Source organism: Chelonia mydas, chromosome 1 (genome assembly GCF_015237465.2).
Source record: "Chelonia mydas isolate rCheMyd1 chromosome 1, rCheMyd1.pri.v2, whole genome shotgun sequence".
Lineage (NCBI taxonomy): Eukaryota > Metazoa > Chordata > Testudines > Cheloniidae > Chelonia > Chelonia mydas.
The window spans coordinates 320305255-320328172 of record NC_057849.1 but is presented as its reverse complement, the minus strand read 5'-3'; the positions used below and the strand labels follow the sequence as shown (position 1 = coordinate 320328172).

At 42.5% G+C, this 22918-nt stretch overlaps 2 protein-coding genes across 5 annotated transcripts in view; one reads left to right on the top strand and one right to left on the bottom strand.

The window, feature by feature from the left end:
* HBP1 (HMG-box transcription factor 1) overlaps positions 1 to 11736 on the top strand; it is a 34161-nt gene extending 22425 nt beyond the window's left edge. For all 3 annotated transcript variants that reach the window (XM_007064658.4, XM_043551560.1, XM_027827034.3), the window contains 3 exons: positions 2813 to 3139; positions 8926 to 9067; positions 10627 to 11736. In XM_007064658.4, the coding sequence (XP_007064720.1) occupies positions 2813 to 3139; positions 8926 to 9067; positions 10627 to 10644 (487 nt within the window). In that variant the 3' untranslated portion in view covers positions 10645 to 11736. The remainder of the gene's footprint in view (positions 1 to 2812; positions 3140 to 8925; positions 9068 to 10626) is intronic.
* A 711-nt stretch (positions 11737 to 12447) lies between these two features.
* COG5 (component of oligomeric golgi complex 5) overlaps positions 12448 to 22918 on the bottom strand; it is a 309622-nt gene continuing 299151 nt past the window's right edge. For both annotated transcript variants that reach the window (XM_037889131.2, XM_043551539.1), the window contains exon 22: positions 12448 to 12703. In XM_037889131.2, coding sequence (XP_037745059.1) covers positions 12589 to 12703 — 115 coding nt within the window. In that variant the 3' untranslated portion in view covers positions 12448 to 12588. The remainder of the gene's footprint in view (positions 12704 to 22918) is intronic.

Sequence of the window (22918 nt, the reverse complement as noted above, 5' to 3'; positions counted from 1 at the left end):
TAGGAAAAGGATAAAAGACAAAAACAGCACATCCATAGGCAGCGAGTTCTGTGGGCCCGTAGTGTCTGGACACCAGGAATATTTCTGGCCCACCTCCAGCAATGTTTGAAGCCGGGTGTCTCCTTCGGTCCCGCCTTCTGCCCCTGGGTGCTCCCCCCTCCCCCCAAACGCTGCCCCCCGCTTGCTCCATGTGGCTGCTGGCCCCTCCCTGCGGCCCCTGGGCAGGGTGGGTCTGTGTCTACGCGTGCTGCTCCTGCTCCAAGTGCCCCTGTGGTCAATAGGAAGCTGCGGGGGCAGAGCCTGACGGTAGCAGCGTGAGGAGGCCCCCGGCCCACCCTGTTTAGGAGCCCCAGGTAAGCACTGCACACCCCCCCCACTCCCTCCCAGAGCCTGCACCCCAACCCCTTTCCCACACCCCCCCACCTTCAAATTCCTTCCCAGAGCCTGCACCCCCACCCAAGCCCAGAGCCTACCCACTTCCCCCAAACTCCCTCCCAGAGCCTGCACCCCAGCTCTCTGCATCCCCTCCCATCCCCAAACTCCCTCTTAGAGCCTGCACCCCTCACTCCCTCCTGCACCCCTGCCCCAGCCCAGAGCCTGCACTCCAAACTCCCTCCCAAAGCCCAACCTCTCACCCCTTCTGCACGCAAACTCCCTCCCAGAACCTGCACCCTTCCTGCACCCCAATCCCCTGCCCCAGCCCAGGGCCTGCACCCCAGACCTCCTCTCCCCACCCAAACTCCCTTCCAGAGCCATAGGCAGGTGAGGGACTGAGTTTGGGGGGGCGGGTTCTGGGCACCACCAAAATTTCTACAAACCTGTCGTCCCTGACCATATCGCCTGTGGGTGAACACTTTTTTCACAGTGATCACTTTATATATGGCCTCTCATTCCTCATCCTCAAAAGAAACGCTCACAACACTTTCAAAAGATAAGCCTGGAAGCTTAAATCCATAACTTCGCTAGACATTAAAAATCATGGACTGAACCAGGACACTGGATTTATGGCTTATTACAACAACCTGTAACTCACTAACAACCTTCCCCAGCTGCTTCCCTTCCACTCTTCCTTTCCTCCCTGTGACTGAGGGGTGTTAACAGGCCACTCACCTTGAATGGTCCCTTGAAATGTGTTAACTACTTATGCTAAACAATCTTCTCCACCTTGTACTTAGCAGTGACACTCTGAGTAACTTTCCGAGACCTGAAGAAGAGCTCTGTGTAAGCACCACTCACTCACAAAAGTTGGTCCAATAAAAGATGTTACCTCACCCACCTCCTCTCTAATGGTGGAATTCTCACACTTCTGCCACTGGAGGGTGGAAGATTATCATCTCTGAATTAAAGCATGTACTGTATCAATTGAATTAAATCATGTATTGTATCTGTGTTAATTTTTCAATGAAAATTGCTATTTAAATACAAAAGTGTGCCTAAAGCGGTTGTTTGTGAAGACATTGTTTATCATGGTAGTCTCTGAGTAGTGTGGTTTTATATTTGCTGTTAATATAAAAAATTATAAACGCACTACAGGCTTTTTCTGGAAGGTTTATGGAGATGCTGTTTTTCATAATATGAAATATACCGAAGCATATTGTGTGTAATAAAAATGTAAATGTGTAACGTTTACATAGACATTAGTCCTTCTTTAAGTGCAATTTTCAACACAACCTTAACTATGAAGTCACTACTGACTCTTCCATAATATATATTAAACAAAAGTATGTATATATTTTAAATACTATACTAAAGCGTCACATAGCTACTGATGGGCTTAGTTAGGGCTCAAAGTGAAGGAAAAAAGTACTCTCCCAGATTTTGTCCACAAACCAAATTCTGCCCGCTTCCAACTTGAGACACCAGAATCAGATGCCACTCACAGTAAATTGTGTAGAATAGATGTTCAAAATATGTTTATCTCTGCTGGGTTCCACTGGCCTCCTCAGCTTAGTTCTTTCTCGTTGGGATTTGAGTAAGGCATGTATATGATGTAGGAATCTAAGTTGTCATTTAAAAACAATTGTTTCTAGATGTCATGGTTGTAAGTGAAACCTTGAAAAGGTGACCTGATGCAGTGATCGTTGCCTGAGTCTCCTGACAGCCTGTGGCAGAAGGAGCCACTAAAGTCAGGGAGGAAGATGCCGGTCCCCACATACACTGCCAGAGCAGACGTGGCCCTTATTACTGTGTGATGAGCTTTGGTGGCCTGTTGGTTTCTGCAGGATTGGCTCCCACTGGTGGGGCTCAGATGCCCTCTGGACTCCACTTTTCCTCTCTGGCCTTTGCGCTCTGAATCACTTTATGGGTGAAGAAGTGGTTGTACTCTCCCAAGTGCTGTTTAGTCAGGGTCCTCAAATGAATTGTCACTACCAGCAACCATCACACACCAGGCCTTGAGTTCAATCACCTGCCTTGAGCTGTAACAGAGACAAAAGCAGAAGGTGGACTAAGGTCCAAAGCAGAAATAAAAGAACGTCATTCCAAAAGGAGGTGAAATGAGACCAGAACTACAACCGGCATACAAGGGGAGAGTCAGTAGTAAACAACAGCAGATCTTGGACAGTTGCATCCCACCACCACATTGTGGTGCATCTACCGAAGTTGTTGACTAATCTCTGTATCAGGTCCAGACTAAGTACATTATAGCTGGATGTATGTATGTTTTGGGTGAAGCACAAGAACTCTAAAAATGAACAGTGGAACAATTAATTAGGGATTGTTCAGGAATCAACATAGATTTAAAAAGTAGGACCTGTAAATTTCATTCTAATTGATTTACTTTCTAATCAAGTGATGTATCTTTTCATTCTAGTTATGATTTTACACCAATGGATTCTTCTGCAGTTTATGTATTAAGCAGCATGGCTCGTCAGCGTCGCGCTTCTTTATCTTGTGGAGGATCGGGCAGTCAAGACTTTGAGAGATCAGAATGCAGTAAAAACTGTGTGTCTGATGGATCATCACAGCTTTCCTCCAGTTCTTTGTGTAGTAAAGCTGGCAAAAGCCACAGCTCAGGGACTGCAAGTACTATGAGTGCCACTTCTCCTAACAAATGCAAAAGACCAATGAATGCCTTCATGCTTTTTGCCAAAAAGTACAGAGTCGAATATACTCAGATGTATCCAGGGAAAGATAACAGGTAACGGTACTCAACTTCTTAGTTTTGACCCTATAATTGATCTAGCAAAGTTTGCAAGTCCCATTTTTAAACTTATAACAAATTAAGTTTTGCAAGTGAAATAAAATGTGTATGTATTGTTCTAAGAAACAACATTGCTCACAGAAGGCCAAACTTAAGCAGAGGCTTCAGACCTCAGTGAACTTGACAACCAGTGTCAGGGGAGAAACTGGTTTAATATCTACTTACTCTTATTGTAGTTTTATGTAGACTTCATCCTGCCCTCAGAAGCATTTGAGCAATGTTTGTGTGTGTGCAGTGCACACAGACTTTGTACGTTTTGTAAGATTCGTTCAGGGAAAGAAATACTGTGTTTCCTGTGTTACAGCAGGGAAAGGAGATTTTTATATCTTGCCTCCCAACCTCTGATTGTGTCTTGACGTAAGATTGTAAGCTCTTTGGGGCAAGGAGTGTTTGTCTTTTTGCCTCTGTCTATACATCATCTAGAACAGTGGGGCCCTGATCCCTGATTAGGGTTTCTAAGTGGTGTTGTAATCCAAGCAATAATGTTTTAACTGTTCCCATGTCATTCTTTTGCTTGCACAACAAAGCTTGAAAAATCCAGTTACCTAGTTACCAGTGGTGAGTAATAGGTAGCTATCCCTGGCAAGAAGGGTTAAATGGGTCTATGTGTTGATGTGTGTGTAAATTTTATTTTTATATACGTATACATACAAACAGTTTATATATAATGTTTAGACAAAGATATCTATTATATATAAATGTACATATCAGATACAAATAATATGTTTTTATATCTATATACATACATAGGTATGTTTGTGTATATTATTTATAAAATGTTTGAGTGTTTTTATATATAAGTTCTGAAAAGAAATCTTTTGCCTCTATATGAGAATAGAATAATTTCTTATAAATTACAGTACTAAACCTAGCAAAAACTAAAAGTAACAGAACTACAGAAATGTAAATTGAGAAGAATAATTGGCTGCCATCTTATATACAAGATGATGGTGGGAAGACGTTCACCCAGAGTTAAGAAATTAAACCCTGCAGCACGAATAACCCAACCTTTAAATCCCTTTGCTCCACCGTATCACAGAGTTCCATAATGGGTCTGGAGTCACTTCAGTGGTGCATCTTTGCAAATGTGTGTGTCTTCAGATTCACTAAAACTATTACTGAGAAATTAAAACAGCCAATTAGAAAAACATATAATACAATTTCATTTCAAATACTGATTTCAAATGGAGCAAGCTGGAGCTGCAGTTGGGTGAATTCCAAGGAAGTTTTTAATATTTCCGTTTGTAGATTTAGGCTGAGAAAAATAACTGAAGATTAACAAGTAACTGACATTCTGGAATGAAACAGTTAGGGCCTTAGTGGAAAATGACGTGCATGGGAACACATATATGCTTTTGTCTTTGGAAAACAAAACAAAACAAAAAACATAGTGCAGCATCAGTCACTAGCTTTACGTTTATCGATTCTACAAACTTGTGACCAGCAAAACAGCCTTTTAGGCATACTAGTGGAGTATTCACAAATTTGGATATGCAGAGGCAATCATATTTATTCAGTTGTATACAACTTACCAAATTACTAAGAAAATTTTACAGTGGATGGTGTATGTTTAATTACAGCATAATCAAATCATTAATTTGTAAACTCAGGTTCTGACCTTCCATTGCAATAACAGCTATGCCATTTTTGTTTTTTGTTCGTTTTGCTTACACATATTAAAGAGCATACATGAACTGGCATTCCCACCTGGGTTATGTTTTTGGGGGTGGGGAAGGGGAACACAGTGTATCCAACCCATCAAAGATTAGATTCATCAAGGTTAGGTACTGGGATACTCAGTGTCTCAGCATCTAATTTTTAGGCACTTAGAAAATCCGTGAGATTCACAAAGCTTGAGTTAGGTGCTGAGACTTTCTATAGAACGAATGGAGGAAGCTAGCTGCCTTAAATAGGATTCACAAAAGCCAGTGCACTAGTTGGCTCCCTGCCCAACATAGCCAATAAAAGAGAAGTGTTTCTGCCTGACTTCAGGCTGGAGGGAAGTGCCTCCCTCTGCTTGGGAGTCTCAGTTGCAAAGCCTTTATTGGAGTTAGGCACCAATGCTCTTTTTGAAGGCTGTCACAGGGGAAGCAGGGAGGAGCTCTCTCATAACTTGTAGACCAGGGGTCAGTGTTATTAAAGAGTCATGGGATCAGAAGGACTAAAAGCTGGGTCTCCCACATCTTGGGTGGTTGCTCTAACCAACAGGCTAGAGAGTCATTCTTACGCATTTGTGTGCGCTCTCTGGCACAATGACAACTTTAATTAGTTAATCTAACAATGGAAAACCTTCAATAGGAGAAATTGAGGGAGGCCAGCATCCAAATATCCCATAGTCCAGGGGTTAGGTCACTCATCTGACAGGTGGCAGATACCTGTTCAAATCCCTTCTCTCCCTCAGGTGATGGGGATTTGAACTATGGTTTCCCAGATCAGTACCCTAACCACTGTGCTAAAAGTTACGAGGGAGCTCCTCTGCCTCCCGCTCCACAGTTGCATTAGGCCAAGGACCATGCCTGGTTCATGGATCAACTGGAAGTAGGTGTCTGGCTGCCTAAAGCGAGGCAGCAGTGCACATGCTCAGAGGCAGAAACAGCCAACTTTTACTGCAAAAACTTACGTGCCACGTATGATTAGTGCATACAAGGTTAGGCTGCAGCTGAGCCGAGGGTTTTGTGAATATGTATGGTGCCTGATCTTGGAATGTAGGCACCTAAAGGGGCACTTAGACACCTGAGTCCCTTTGTGCCTCTAGCCCCAGGCTAATAAAATAGTGAACTGTGAAAACCCCAGTATATAGGTCAACATCCATTTCATTCTAAGGCTTGAGCAGAAAGCTCCTGATCCAAACCAGATTTAAGATGATGCTTTGTGTTTCAGACCTCAGTAAGCTTGATAACCGTCCTGGGTTCATTGCCATGTACCCATAAGTGGACTTTATCCTGTATGCAAAAATATTTAAGTAATTTTTGAGTGACATGTAAGTTTTGAAAGTGGAACACATCTGAAATACAGCCCCACATCTTTAGTATAATTGATGGAAACCGATACCTAGGCTCAGACAACTTTAAATGTGTAGCAGAAGCAAATTTAATGGCTTGTTTAGTGCAGACTTTACACAGGCTAGATCCCAAATTTTGAGCTGTAATAATTTCTTCCTCCTCTTAATTCATCGTAAGTAACCATACCTGTTTGGTTACATAATCAGATGCCTTACTAGCACTTCAAAAGGACAGCAGATACTTTCTGAGGCACTCTAAAGCCATGAGTGAGAGAACACAGGTTGTGGGGAAGGGCAGTCTAGTGAGGGGTGTAACTGGACAGGTTTTTGCCTGAGTTACTGCTCGCAGTATAAGAAATTTAGAAGAGGCCTAAAAGGTCGTGGAACTTCACTAGCCAGACTTTTCATCAATTTCACTTTCAGTTTTCATCACTGGTTGGTGAGCAGCCATGCTCCATTTCTTCTTGCACATGAAGCTCTTACTTTTCCACCAGATTGCTGAAGCTCAAATCCATATAGGTTCAATACCTGCATGCACAGCTTTGTGTCTTGGAGGTATCAAGTGTCTTGGTCTGCCCCGTACACATTTAAAAAAACTATTTAGGAAGGTTTAACAAGTTTATAACTCCTTGTCCGGTAACTGCCAGAGACAAAACAATAGTCATTATACCAGTAACCTTTGGTTTAGAGAAATGTGGTAAAGTACTAGAATCAGAAATGTAGAGGTGGCAGGCTCCCCGCCCCCCCCCCCACAGGTCATCTAGGCTATCCCCCCCCTCACCCCCCCACAATGCTAAGGGTGGACCAAGTATACTTAGACCAAAGCTGTAAGCAAGTAATGTAATCATCTAATGTTGAATATTAATATTCAGTAGTCATGCCTGGGTTATTAAATATGTGTAAGCAGCAGTTTCATCCAGTGTAATAAAATGACTAGTGTCAGGCTGCTCACCTATGCACATTTTCATGCCTTCGCAGTGTAAGTGGAAGGTCTGAACCCCCTTTCCCACTGGCTAATAGCTAGACCTGTATTTAATGACAAGGTCACTATTTGTAAATCAATTTTCCAGATTCAGCAGCAGGAGAGGGCAGTATTTGAAACAGGAAATAACTTTTTTTTTTTAAACTGTGGTTTAGTTCCTTGAACTCTGTCTGGCTGAGGCGTGTATAATAACTGGTTCAGCGAGCTCAATTTGCCCTAATTAAAGTGAGCGTGTGTAGCACGCTTCCCATACATTGGGGAAAATATAGATCTTCAGTATCTGTTGTTGGAAGCCCAGTAGCTTAAGGTGACACCCTTTAACAGATGCTTCACTTAGCTGAGTCACTGTCCTCGCTCCATAGCACTTGATGATGTACCAGTACTAAATGGGACTGTCTGAGAGGGGAAGCTTCTGGTGCAATTGGACCATCTCTTGAGACAGAATGTTTCATAAATATCTCTTAACTAAACTAGTGCATGTACCTGTAGAACTAGCCATGCTAGCTTAACTCAGAAATATGAACCCTGTCACTGAAAGATACAAATTGACCTACCTGTGTGGATTTACCAGAGACAGACTAATGTGTGAGCCTTTGGTCTCAGGAGTCTTCAGAGCATCTCACAGTACAGGCTTAGTGATTAGTAGGGATTAAATTGAGCTTCCATATTGCTCCCTGGGTGCTGTGTAACCCATAGGATTCTGGCTGTGGTAGAACTGTTTGTTTGTCTCCTTGTTGGTGTGGAGCAGAATGAACTACCTCTGAACAGACATATGTGAAACTACCCAGAAGGGCTTGATGTTGCTGTGCTTTACCTGATTCTGTTAGGGAGTCTGTAAACTGCATAGATTACTCTGAGCTTTTTTACTGATACTGTGTGTATCATTGATAATTTGACGGGGAATATCACTTATCTAGTGTTTTCATGAATCACAAATAAAACATACTCTGTAATTTAGAGGATTTATTAAAATGGTGGGGCTGTGAATTGTATTTTATATTAACATCTAATCACCATCATTTTGGAGACAGTTACGCAATATGGCACAATGAAGGGAGATATTGTCCAATAGGCATAGGGCCTATTAAGTGTAAGGTAGAGAAGTTGGTTTTTTTTTCCTTCACATTAAGCTTTAGGAAATAATCAAGGAGCGAGTCATAACAAATGGTCCTTTACTGCTGTTCTAGAACTTGGTCAAGAGCCCAACAGTCTGAGCTCCCCCTCCCCCAACCCAAAGGCTAATAGTGGGGAACTCTGAACACATCTACCCAGAAGGTCAGCCCATTCACCACAGGGAAGCCCCTTCTAGTGAGTTTTCGTTAAACAAAATCTTTTGTTTGGTTGCAGTCATAGCAAAATCACTGTGCTAAAATGAGGTGAAAGAACAATTTTGTAAATATTGTGTGGTTGTACATGAAGGGAGATAGCCTGCATGGTGACCAATCAGACTCTTAACTTTCCCACTTTGTTACATTACAGTACGTGATGTTCAAACTTACTTTTAAATATCAAAATATGCCCTTCTATTTAACAGTAGCTGGGGTCTTCCCTGTGACTATTCAAAGAGGCATAGGACAGTCAGAAACATGCTCACACATTGCAAAGAGGAAATTGTTGTTCTTGTGTGCTTTCACATCTAACACTTTATTTCTGATGACAGCCTTTTACAAGAGACAAGAAATGTTGTGGGATTTATAAGAAATTCCTGCCTTGACCATTCTGTAAACATTTATTTTGCAGAGCCATAAGTGTGATACTTGGTGACAGGTGGAAGAAAATGAAAAATGAAGAAAGACGGATGTATACGCTAGAAGCCAAGGCTTTGGCTGAAGAACAAAAACGTTTAAATCCTGACTGTTGGAAACGGAAACGAACAAATTCAGTATGTTTTGTCAAACAGTGCTCAACTGCATTACATAGTTTACAAATAAGTTCACACAGTCCCATGTTTTTCTTTTTCTGCAGTACATAGTATAGTAGACCTCATGCTCTCCTTTGTTGCACTAGCCCACACTTTCCTTTTGTTACTCTATAGCCTTTAACCTGCTGTTGCAGAGTTGCTGTCACAGCCTGTTCTGACTGGATGACATAGGGCAATTGGCCTGTTTCAAAGCTGATGACACTGTGACTATGTATTGGGTGGAAGACACCCACTCTCATGTTTCTCCTTCAAAAAAAAAAAACAAAACATGAATTCCACTAGTCTGAAAAGTGAGAAGTTTTTTCCAAAGAGTATGGAGTCTGCAAGGACTTCGACTTTGAGCGTGAATGGGACAGCTTTCTCAGGAGCACATGCAGGTGTTGCTTTAGGGCTTAGCCAGAAATGCTGCAAGAGCATGGTTGCTTCTCCACTTACTACTGTACCTAGAGCCTTCAGTCCCTGGGCTGCACAAAGCACCACCAAATCCCAGATGGCATCACCAGGCTGACTACTTGTATCTTTCTATGCGATTTGTCATTCTAGCATCTACAACAGCAGAATTAAAATCAGAAATTGTGTAATAAGGCAACAAAACTTCATGTAATTCTGTTAAAGCTTGCAGTAATCCATTATGGTTTAACTAAAGACTTCTATTTAGTAACTAGAAAAGGAGGACTTGTGGCACCTTAGAGACTAACCAATTTATTTGAGCATAAGCTTTTGTGAGCTACAGCATCCGATGCAGTGAGCTGTAGCTCACGAAAGCTTATGCTCAAATAAATTGGTTAGTCTCTAAGGTGCCACAAGTCCTCCTTTTCTTTTTGCGAATACAGACTAACACGGCTGCTACTCTGAAACCTATTTAGTAACTGAATTTTTCTCAATAATGCGGTCTTGGGAATTACAATGTGAGATCGCCTGTGCCATTCTCGACTTGGGCTGGTAAGAGAGATTAGTGTACATAGTGCTGGTCATGAGGACCAAATTAAACTCAGCTGCTCCTACGTATTTGAATTTAAATAAATGGATTGTGTGCATGGAACTGTGAGCAACTTTTCAGTCAATCTTGGGTTGGCCTCAGCAAGGGTGAGAACTTGAACACACCCCTATGTATTTAGATTTTCCCTTTTAATGCTTTTTGCGTGTGTAGATACAATGGTGATAGACATAGAAATACCTAGGATGAACTACCCCCATGACAAAGCAGCAGTAGCTAGTGATTTGTGTCAATTGTTACACCTTGCTGGAGGTTCAGAGAGCAAACAAGCTGATTCAAGAAACTTTCCAAATAATTATTTGGCTTCACTTCTTAGTCTAGGGACAGAGTTAATTGTTAGCTCATTTTGCAACTACCGAAGTGTCAGCATGTTAATTTTTGCATGCATCTTGATCAGCAAATGCAAGTACTTCTCTACATTCTGTAAATAAATCCTTTTCACATCTCATACTACTTCTGCATCTGTATTTCTCTTTGATTTGTAATTGCTAACATGGTTTCTCTTTTGTTACTGTTTTTACAGGGCTCACAACAACATTAAATCAGAATTTTACTGTTAACTATATTTACAAAACGGCTGACACTTGGAGAGATTTATGAAGATCAAGGTCTTACCATTTGTTGTGAATTTGTGAGACCACAAAATGCTGGCATTATCAAGTCAGAAAATGATTTAACATGAGTGAGGATTTGCTTTTTACAATAGAGCATTCAGTAACCTAAAACTATCAACATTTTAAACCAAATTGCCTTATTTTTCTTCCAAACTTCATATATGTCTATCAGGTAATATAGGCTTGAAAATGGATATCCTGTGGTGCTAAGTAAATTAGGAAAAAGAAGAGGAGATGTGTATAAATGTGTTTTTTTTTAAATGTACAAAAAGGGGAATTTTAAAATATGTAACAGCTGTTTATACATTGATTTCTATTGCTGATTAATATGTATTGCACAAGCCATATAATTAATTATGATTCTGGGAGCTGGGATTTCCTGAAATGGCAAAAAGCATTAGTACCAACCTGTGAACTCCCAGTCTGCCCCATGCCAACAAGCTACCAGATTGTGGTAAGTGGACAGTGTAGTGTACCATAGCAGGAGAGTTGCCTAGTGGGGTGCCACATGTAAAATTTATATCCATGGTGTGATGTTTTTGCACCAGCTGACAATACTGTGGGCTATTATTTCCAATGGAAATAATGGCTTGGGTCAGGATGAAATGAATTAATAGCATTGCATTATCTCAAGAAAATATTGCAAATGATAATTGTCACCATTGTACTTCTAACTTTGTGTTTTGTCTCCTCTGCCACATATTCTATGATTATATTTTATTTTGCCATAATATATGTTTATGGTGGGGGCAAACTTTGCACTTACGTAGGTGCAACACTTGCACTTTACTTTTTTCCTCCAACTGTCTAAAATCAGACCAGATACATTAGAATTACAGCTGCTTTTGCTGTAAACTTTTACAATCATGGCTTTTCATGTTACTAAACACGCAGTGTGTTTCTTTTTTAAGAATCACAACTGTAAATTAATTGTTCATGACATGTCTACAGGATGTTGCCCCTAAGATTTTTGCACACTATATTCTTGTATATTATTTCAAATAAATTTGTAAAACTTGGTGGTGGTGGTTTCTTTAATATATAAACTAAAGAAGACTAGTCATTAAGTCAGGTGTGCAGAAATACACATTTTAACGACTGCAAATCTGTATAAAGCCTTGTGTACTTTCATAAAGAACCAAATGTGTAGAATATTTTTACTGCACACATCTTGTAAGTATGTTTGATGCTTTGTAATAAGGAAGCCACTTATTGAATTTTAAATATTGAATTCAAGATCAAAAGATAGATGCTCTTTATTACACTTGTAGCAAAAAGATTCAAAGTCAACTTTAAAGCGCTAATGATGGTGCAAAGAATCAAATCTACTTTATTTTGTAAATTAAAATGTTTTTTGTGATAAATAGTGCTTTTTACATGGAATGTTAGACATAAACTGATCTAACTCTACTGAAGTTTAGACCCTTTCATTCTAACATTATAAAAAAAGCTACCTTTCTGCATAACACTAATACTTAATCACGCTCTTTTTTGTGCCATATTTACAGGAAAGTAGCTAAATGCGTAGGTATTAGAATTCATTTCCTGAAGCATACAGAACATTTGAGAAAGTCCTAATTTTTGTTTTTTAACTTTTAAATTCAGAAAGGATATTAGAAAATATTAGGCAAATAGTCTCTGAGAATCATTTTGTGTGAAATTATATTATTCCATTACAATAAAACATTTCCTACTGTTTAGACAAAGTTGAGGAATATAGAGTACAAAAAGAAGATGTTAGAACCTTTATTAGACAGGGCTTTTTCTAATAGCACTTTTGAAAATAATTATTTATATTAACCCTATAAGCATTCATCTGTCAGTGCCCAGTTAACAATATAGAATTTGAGTAGCACGGGGGTTGGATGCTGTTACTGAAGTGTAGACATGGCTTTCTTCAGCAGTTGAACCATGATGGGATAGACTGGTGCGAACTCCTTTCCTTCTCTAGTTCTTACCGACTGAACATAAGCTTCCAGTGCACCTCTAAGTTAAAAAAAAAAAAAAAATTAGAGGATCATTTTCATTGTAAAGAACTTAGATTAATTAGTCTATTAGAAAACAATTATTTGTGCAGTTTGACCAGAGGTGGGCAAACTATGCTCCGTGGGACCATCCTGTCCAGCCCTTGAGCTCCCGGCTGGGGAGGCTAGCCCCCAGCCCCTCCTCTGCCATCCCCTCTCCCCCGCAGCCTCAGCTCACCAGGCTGCCAGCACTCTGGGCGGTGGGGCTCGAGCTGCCAGCCTGCCCCGGTGCTCTAGACTGCGCAGTGGCGTGGCTGGCTCCGGCCGGGCAGCATGGTAAGGGGGCGGGGAGGTTGGATAAGGGGCAGGGCTCCCGGTGGCAGTCAGGGGACAGGGAACCGGGGGGGGGGGGGGGGGTTGGATAGGCATGGGCGTCCTGTCAGGGGGCAGCAGTGTGGATAGGGGACGGGGGGTTCCGGGAGGGCGGTCAGAGGACAAGGAGCAGGGGGGTTGGATGTGTCAGAGGTTCTGAGGGGGGCAGTCAGGGGGGAGGGGCCAGGCTGTTTGGGGAGGCACAGCCTTCCCTAACTGGCCCGCCATACAGTTTCGGAACCCCCGTGGGGCCGTCAGGACAAAAGGTTTGCCCACCCCTGAGCTAGATAGCGGGATTCAGAGTAGATTTGCAAGCTAGAACTGAGCATAGTAAAAAAGGTACTTGACTGCCTAAACACTGAACAATCTCCTCTGCTCTCTCCCTCAACCAATGTTTTTCCCAAACTGTTGGAAACTAAGCCCCTCCCCTCTCAAAACTCAGGAAATTAGTCACAACCAATCCTCCAGTACTGTGTGATAGACATTTTCATTTATGTATCTTCAGTCTCATCCTCCCACACCCATTTTGTGAAGATCTACTTCATCTCCTTTCAAAGTTAGTGGCCATTTCTGCCTCCCAGTGATTGCCTCCGGCTATCTGTCACCTCAGGCAGGCATGAAGTGAATGAATGTGTTTTTCACAACCAGAACAGTTAACTTTTTCTTTTTAATGAAAGACTCTAGAAGAAAACCGAGAGGGCTGTAGGTGGCTCCTCTCTGCTCCACCTTTTGGGAAATACTGCTCTTACTAACCAGAATAACACATTTTCACTGTACGTGTGCATTTCTACTGGATTTTTCTTATACAGCAGTCATGCATGTTGCCAGGGTAAGTATATAGATTAAGGTCAGAAGAGACCATTATGATTTATGTAGTCTGACCTGACCAACACAAGCCATAGTTATCACCCAATAATGTGGTTGAATTAGAGCATCTCTGATGACAGAATTGGGTCCTGTGTGCTTGAGTTATCAAAGGCGGTTTATTAATATTAAATGGCATCCCCTAGTTTTTAAAATAAAATAGATTTTGATTTTTACTGTTAGACAAGAAAATTAACACTACTTAGTTAAGAATTTACCAATAATACAACTTACTGTCAGACTCCTCCTTTTCTATTCCCCAAGAGAGACAGATGGCACAATACTGCCAACTATCCGCTAAGCAATAAAGTTGAGAATTTCCCTCTAAGCTCCAGTCTGATCTTCCCTTTCCGTTAGACTTTACCATAGCAAAAAGGTAGAAAAACTTAGAAAAATAACCAGCAGTCCCCTTCCTCAGAGGGTGGATTAGGGAAGAGGACATGACAAACAGTTACTAGTAAATAATTTTCCCTTGTTATACATTTCTTTTCTCTGATTTAGTAGGAATAAACTCCAGGCCAGTTGATTACAGCATGAACACTTTACTTGATAGTGCTATTAGCAAAATTCTGCCCAAAGGCAAGTGGAGCAGTCAGCAGGTCAAGCTTTATGAATGAGTGCTTGGCTGCCTTATTTCAGAAGCAAATGGCTTTGCCCTCATTTCCCAAGAAATACAACTGCCTCAGGGGATGAGGAAGGCTGGCCTGTTTGTAAACTAGGCAACAACCTCCTTTATTCATCTCTTGGAGAACAGGCTTAGCAGCTGTATTTTCTTTATAGCATCCCTCAAAACAAATAATTAGAATAACAAAATTTTTTTAGAATGCACTTACTTCCCAAGGAATACAGCTTTCTATTCTGAAACAGCTGGGGCAGGGCAAGAGACTGAGAGAAAAATAGGCTCACTGATAATGGAATTGCTTGTTCACTTGTAATAAAGTCTAAAAGATAGAACCACTATTTGTCGGGGAGGAGGGAGAGAAGCTCTGAGGAGGATGGGGAAACGTAGTTCCTCAAGCCTCATAGCCGAAGTCACTACACTCATAGCATCCTTTAGGGTGATCCATTTTAGAGGGAACTTATCTAAAGGCTCAAAGGGAGAGGAATCGTATTGAACAAGAGGGAAATCCTACTGAGGACTAAAATGGGCTATAATGGTTTCACAGCCCACTTTTAGTGTCGCTGATCGTGATGTTGAGGGGGTAGAAGGCTTCACATCCTATAAGTACTGACCTGGGATGTCGATTAATCGCAGGAACTCACGCGATTAACTCAAAAAAATTAATCGCAATTTTAAAAATTAATCACACTGTTAAACAATAGAATACCAATTTAAATTTATTATATATATCGATTGCAATTACAACTGTACAGATACAAAGTGTACAGTGCTCACTTTATATTATTTTTTATTACAAATATTTGCACTGTAAAAATGATAAAGGAAATAGTATTTTTCAATTCACCTCATACAAGTACTGGAGTAGCAATCTCTTTATCATGCAAATGCAACTTACAAATGTAGGGTTTTTTGTTACATATTTGTAATCAAAATATAAAGTGAGCACTACCCTTTGTATTTTACATTGTAATTGAAATCAATATATTTGAAAACGTAGAAAACATTAAAAACATTTAAATAAATGGTATTCTATTGTTTAACTGCGAGATTAATCATGCAATAAATCACTATTAATTTTTTAAATCACATGATTAATTGCAATTAATTTTTTTAATTGCTTAACGGCCCTAGTACTGACATTTCTGAAAGTAGAGGGCTCCTTAACTGAGCAAAGGCATAATGTGATCCAATAGTTGGAAGCTGAAGTGACACATTCAGGGTAGAAATAAAACGATGAAGGCAATTAACCATTGGAACAAATTATCCAGGGATGTGGTAGATTCTCCATCCTTTGACGTCTTTCAATCAAAAGAGGATGTCTTTCTAAAAGAGATGCTCTAAATTAACCAGAAGTCAAGGACTGGATGCAGGAATTGCTTGGTGAAATTCTACAACCTGGTTATGCAGGAGGTCAGACTAGATAATCATATTAAAGCCCTTCTAGCTTTAAATTCTATTGGTACAGAGAAAGTAAATAAGGAAGTGTTATTTACTCCTCCTCATAACACAAGAGCTAGGGGTCACCAAATGAAATTAATAGGCAGCAGGTTTAAAACAAAAGGAAGTATTTCTTCACACAACGCACAGTCAATCTGTAGAACTGTTTGCCGGAGGATGTTGTGAAGGCCAAAAGTATAACAGGGTTCAAAAAAGAACTAGATAAGTTCACGGAGAATAGGTCCATTAATGACTAGTAGCCAGGGTGGGCTGGGATTGTGTCCCTAGCCTCTGTTTGCCAGAAGCTGAGAATGGGCGACAGGGGATGGATCACTTTATGATTACCTGTTCTGTTCATTCCCCTTGGGGCACCTGGCATTGGCCACTGTCGGAGGACAGGATATGGGGCTAGATGGACCTTTGGTGTGACCCAGTCTGGCTGTTCTTATGTAATCTAACCAGGTAGATGACAAACTCTGCAGAGATGCTCTCCACTAAGAGTTGAACATGTGACTTGAGTCAGAACTTTGCATGTACATAGAATGTGAAAATCAATGTATATATAAAAGCATTGTTATGTGAATCATTATATGAGTTATATGTATAACACATAGCAACTTGCAATACCAGGGTGCCTGAATTGGCATGAGCAGTGAGCATATAAGCAACTACAGTAATACAGTGTAACACTGAAATTGTCTTGTGTGGTGTGATGTGATGGAAAATACACTAATGCATTCACTGCTATTTACACAGTATGAACTTGAGGCAAGGTTGAAAGTGAAACACCAGTTCCTGAGAAAGGAGTTTGGGAATTTCAGGGAGACCAAGATAGAATCACCACCATGTTCATAAGAGCCAAAAACATCACCGTTGTCCTGTCCTGACTGATTTTCCTTGGAAGAAATGTTCGTAACTGGGAGCTGAAAAATTAGGGAGTTTAGCATAACAAGACAACTGTGGGGTAGAAACTGAAGGAGCTGTTTTCATAATTAACAGATACCAAAAAAGTTTTATCCCTGGTGTTCTGAGGTGGGATCTCTCCTGCTAAAGCTGTTCCATTTTGTATAACTAATAGGGCTTGAACCTGAATCTCCCACATCCCAGGTGGGGGCGCTAACTACTTGCCTACAGTGTCATTTTTTTCCTCTGGCCCAATGTTCTTTAATGAGGCATTAGGTATTGCAACACTTAAGTCCCTTTTGTGGCTCTAGCCCTGAGTGCCTTTGCCTCTCTATCTGCTAAATAGGGACAAAACTATTTCCATATTTGTAGTGGTAACAAGAGGCTAAATTCGTCAATGTTTGAACAGTGCTTTGGAAACTTATAAGGTGCTATAGATGTTGTATATGAATTTTCTCTGAGCTAGCAGAAAGGATGGATCACAAAAGCAGCTGGGTAATGTTCACCACCTCCCTAGGAAAACCTGGATTCTGTTCTGTTGGACTCTGGCCTGAATGGAAAGGAAGGCTAAATCCAACTATGGCTTGTGTAACGAATGCAGTGAGAGCAGCAACTCTACCAGAGTCACAAAAACTAATTCAAAGAAATATTCCTTACATAATAATTGCATCAGTGACAGCTGATATAGAAGAAGGGAACCACTGTTTTCAATACCTCACATTCATAAACTGAGAATACAGGGGAGATTTAAGGGATAACAAAGACATCTGGAAAGTGCGAGATGCGATACAGTATCCTGGGGAACGAAGGCCACATTTCCTGAGCTCAGGTGCTCTCCCAAAATTACACACCTCACATGCTCCCTGAAGGAGATCAACAACTCAGAGGCTGAAGCCAACATTTTCAAATATAAAGGCCCTTAAAGTTGATGGGAGCTGCTGGATGCGTGGCATTTTTATAGATTAGGTCACTTATGTGGGTGTCTAAACGTGTTCAGAAGCCCCACTTCAGCACTCGTTGAAAATCTTTGCCTAAGGAATTCAGAAAGTCTAAATAGGAAAGCTCAGATGTGAGCTTCCTGCCAGGGAAGTTCTCCCCATCCCTACGATGCAATAGCCACCTCCACAGTCAGATGCTCCCCCAACAAGTTGGAAGCTGGGTCTCGGTGCACAGCGGGAGAAGAGTGCTTAGGCAGTGGATTAATCCGAGCATCAGAGAAGGCAGGAATATGCAGTTTCACAGGAGGTATGCCCATGCAGGAAGGAGCAGGGATGAGAGCCCGTTATCTCTCAGAGGCAGGCAGCAGACAACAGGCAGAGAGATGAGAAGAGGTTCTGAATTACCTCCATGGTGCTGCAGTAGTGGAGACCCACCGGCCCAGGCTAAGAGAGGAGCACCGTGGCAGGCAAGCCAGAGGAAGTATAGCAAGCCCATGCTGAGAGAGTGAGAGTGCTGCAGAGAAAGGCACAAAACCAAACCTGAGGGAAATCAGCACCCAGGAGCAGGGTATTAACTTATATAGGGTATGTCTACAGAGCAGCTGGGAGGTGTGATTTCCAGTGTAGATATACATACATGCAACTAGCTTTGCTTGAGCTAGCACCTAAAAATAGTCATGTGGCCATGGTAGCATGTGCTGGCCCCTGGGTAGATACTCGAGTAGCCAGCCTGAGCCACCGCCCATGCCACAGCCCCAGCACAGCTATTTTCAGGTGCCAGATCTGCTTGAGCTAGCTTGAGACACGTATGTCTACCCCCGCTGGGAATCACACCTCCCAGCTGCTGTGCAGATACCGCCTTAGGTCGCCTGAGAGAGAGACAGAAGCTAAACAATGAACCTAAACTCCCACAACGAAGGTCAAAAATTGGGCATGGGGTGAGCCCTACTGACAGCAATAAGCAGAAAATTCACCACTATTGAGAGAAGGAGACTGATCTGAAGCCTAGGGTCCTGCACTTTCAGCTTGCTGGAGGGAAGGAAGAGAATCTGAGCACAGCACTATAGCCCCTGAGAGGCTTGAGATTCAAGCCCTGCCAAGTGGATTGCTGGGCTGCAGAGAGAGTCCAGCACTTCATTTTATTTAGGCATCAAAGACCAGAGCAGGGTATTGTACTCAGTTGCTGAGCCTTTTACAGAAGGAGCTAGGTTTCCAAGAGGGGGACTTTCTAGCGAGCTAGGTTTGTGTTTGGTCAAAGTACCTCACAGATCAGCTCTTTCTGCATTTTCGAACTCCTTGCAGGCCAGAGGTCTACCAACAGTACCAGCGTCTTTCCTGTTGAAGCCATGAAATACACACAGGCTGCTGAAAATCACATACGCGACCTTAGTATTCTCTTCACAATGTGGAAATCACCTAGAGTGGTATACATAATGATATACCAAGCACCACCACCAAAACCATCTACTTTGGATGGTCACTGAAGAAACCATGGCTTTCTGAAGAGGACTTTGATACATTAGAAAAAAAAAAGGAAGAAGCACATAAGCAGGGGAGATGTCCATGGAAGTAAATGGTGGAAACGATTTTTCTGGGCCATGGTACAACATGAATGAGATCTACATCAACACCCTGGTCGATGAACTAGAGGACGGCCGACAGCACAACATTCTTTGTCTTGCCTGCAAAGCTATCATGCACCTGGCTGGCAGCCATAAGCAGCCTTCTAATATTCCCATCACGAAACGAGACATATCTCCCTGCCCCTCAGCAGATGAAGTCCTGGACCAATGGAAAACATATTGTGAAAGCTTGCTGAACCACACACCTGCTGAACGCTGTGCAGAGCTATGTGACCTGGCAAGCTACATAAGTGCAGACCCAGGGACTGATCTTCCATCACTAAAGGAAGCACGAAAGGCCATCCAAAAGTTATGGGATGGACATGCCACTGGACCTGACGGTATTCCACACAAGCTGCTCAAAGGTGCCTTGGAACCAGTCAGCACTGGCCTGTTTCAACTGTTCTTAAAAGTGTGGGCTTCAGGCAGCCTACCTTCAGCATGGAGAGATGGTATCACAGTGCCCCTGTACAAGTGTGGCAACTCCAGGCTGATATCATTGGTTACCAGTCTCTTAAAGGTCTTTGCTCACATTCCTCTTGGTAGCATGCAGTTGCTCCTTAACAGTCATCACCATCCACAGCAATCAAGTGTCACTGCTGGGTAGTCGAAAATGGACGCTTCACTTACCCTCTGGCTTCTGCTGAACTGCACCGAGAATTTAATTGCCCACTTCACATGTCATATACTGACATCAGAGCAGCTTTTGATTTGGTTAACAGGTCAGTACTTTGGCTTGCACTGAAAGGAGTTGGTGTCCCAGATGTTCTGCTAAATCTGGTGCACAATCTTCACACCCATAACAGCACAAGGGTGTGCACTCATTTACAACCTTCACTGCATTTCTACACAACCTCTGGTGTGTGGCAGGGATGCATTCTCATCCCTGAACTACTCTATCGAGCTATTGACTGAATGTTAGAACTTGCCACTCCACACATTGGAATAAAGATTGGTCAAGAAGTGGCCACCAACAAAACCATGGTGCCTTGCTTGTGGAGAAGCCATGGAATTTCAGTTTTGTCCTTCAAGGTCTCCAAGACTCTGCTTGCACTGTGGGCTTGAATGTCTCATGGCAGAAGACCAAGATCCAGAACATCAGGGCTGGCCCACCAGCACCCTCAGCGCAGGGTGGGTCAAGCCCCATGGACAGTGTTGACGCGTTCATCTGCTTACGCTGCAGAGTGCAAACAGTTGCAGCAAACCAGATGTCCTCCGACGAATAGGTCTTGCTGCCTCCTGCATGAAGTCTGTGCCTCACTTATGGACACAAAAAAGTTTCTGTGCTGATACAACATTCAGGATCTACCGAAACTGCGTACTACCAGTACTGCTATACCTGTCAGAAACCCGGACTCTCTTACAGGCACCTTGGAGAGGCTAGCGGGATTCAATATGCACCATCAGCATCAATTCCTGAACATACAGTGGTTCGACTTCATGAGCAATGTCATTATCTCTGAGAGACCTGGCACTCCTCCAGTCGCTCACTACGTTCAAAAGCAGCATGGCATGCTCTTTGGCCAGGATGTACTAAAACACCCCAACGCACCATCCTCTGAAATTCTCCATCGGTGTATGACCCAGCCTGGCACTGTCTCTGGGGCTGCCACAGAGATTTGTGGATTAGTAGGATAGACCCAGTTCTGGGAACTTAGCATCATATAAGGCATTGTAGAGGTGATCAATGGAAGTTAATGTGGCTGGTGCCATGGTCCTCAGTAGATTACACCTTTTTGAGGGAGGAGATAGAGGAGAAGAAAGCACCACACAGTAAAAGGACAGCCTGAGTGGAACATAGAGAGAGCAAATGAGGCACTGAACTGAGTAACCATGGAGCCTGGGGTAGTCAGTCTCCACAGCTACCTGGGGTAGCTCCTCTACAGAACACAGATAAGAAGGAAATGGTGGCTGGAGTACCAGGCAGTGCTTTCATCCCACTGCAGGGCTGGCACAAGCCGCCCCTACTGGAACCAATGGTCTAAGTTTGGGAAAGTTCCTTTCCTGGTCATGCACAGGAGCACAGCACCCAAGACTGAGGCTATGTTAAAAGGGTGTTAAGAGTGTATCTGAGACTCATATAACTTGGTTGTATTAAGAGCTGTCAAACGACCAGAGAACTGCCGGTGAGCAAGCGCAGTAGAACTCCCTGAGGTGCTCATACGCTTTTACACAACATGCTGCGTGTTCCATTTTTGTAACCATATACTAATGAGTCACTACATACCAACACCTTCTGAACAGCCACTCAGACTCTCCTCCCAGAACGTCTATGCTCTCATGTGCTAGTACAGGAAGAGCGAGCCCTCTTCCCAATCAGAAAGCAGGCTGCAGGCATGTTAGCCGGTGATCAAATTATTCCACTTCTTGATCCAAACTAACAGTGACTGCTGGGACTTGGTCAACTTCCTGAACATTCTACGCAGCCTCAGCCCTCATTCCCACTCTCTCCACTGGTGCGCCACAGAATGACCAGCCTACAACACCCACCGCCTACAACAAGTGCACAAGGAGGATCACACAGGGCTGCTGCTTCCACATGTGGCTGGCACTGGGTTTGAGAACAATGAAGAGGCAGCGAGAAAGCTGCTGCTGGCTGCATCTCTGAACAGCACTTCCAGTGTGACCTGTTGACCCCCTCTACACACATAAGTTTCAATAGTTGCAGCGCTGATTGGGAAGAGTCCAGTGTTGTCCCCATTCAGATTTTAAATGCCATGCGGAGAAGTAGGAGAGGCAGGGAGGAGGGAAATAGGAGGGAGGAGGAGGAGGGAGTTGTTAAAATAACTATGCGTTTGTTAAAAATGACCTTTGGTGGGAGTGAGAGAAGCCCAAATCAATCTGTTAGTCTTTAAGGTGCCACCAGACTCCACATTGTTTTTGTGGATACAGACTAACACGGCTACTCCCTGATGCTTAAGGAGCTGTGTGTTTGGGGCAGTGGATGCACATGCGACATGAGAAGCAGGGGTGTTCAAAGGCCCAGAGGTGATGAGGGAAAAACACACTTCAGAAGAATGAAACACAAAATATTCATGTAAAATAGAGGGTGCTTCCTGTTAACGCAGTAATAACTGTAGAGTGGGTGAGATTTTATTTTATTTTATTTTGTTCATGTTCTTATACTGAACCCATCACTATGGCATCTGAACCCATTAGCATTAGGTCTCTGAGTTTGCTTAGCCCAAGATACTGGAGTTCCTTTGTGCAGAGGACAACTCAAGTTATCATCTCCTACAATCCCCATAACAGATAGAGTGTTGGCAGGGAGAGAAAAATGGAGGTGATGTTTGGAGCCTGGACAAAAACACCAACATTTCTCCTTGCCCCAGAGGTTACCTGAAGATGCATACAGTTAAAAAACCAGGATGGTTTATCCTGTGGGCCACCGCAATTTTTAACTTAGGAACTAAACTTGGGGTGGCAGCTTTGTTCCTCCTTCTTGAAGGAAATTATGTAATTATAACTGTAGCCTCTGG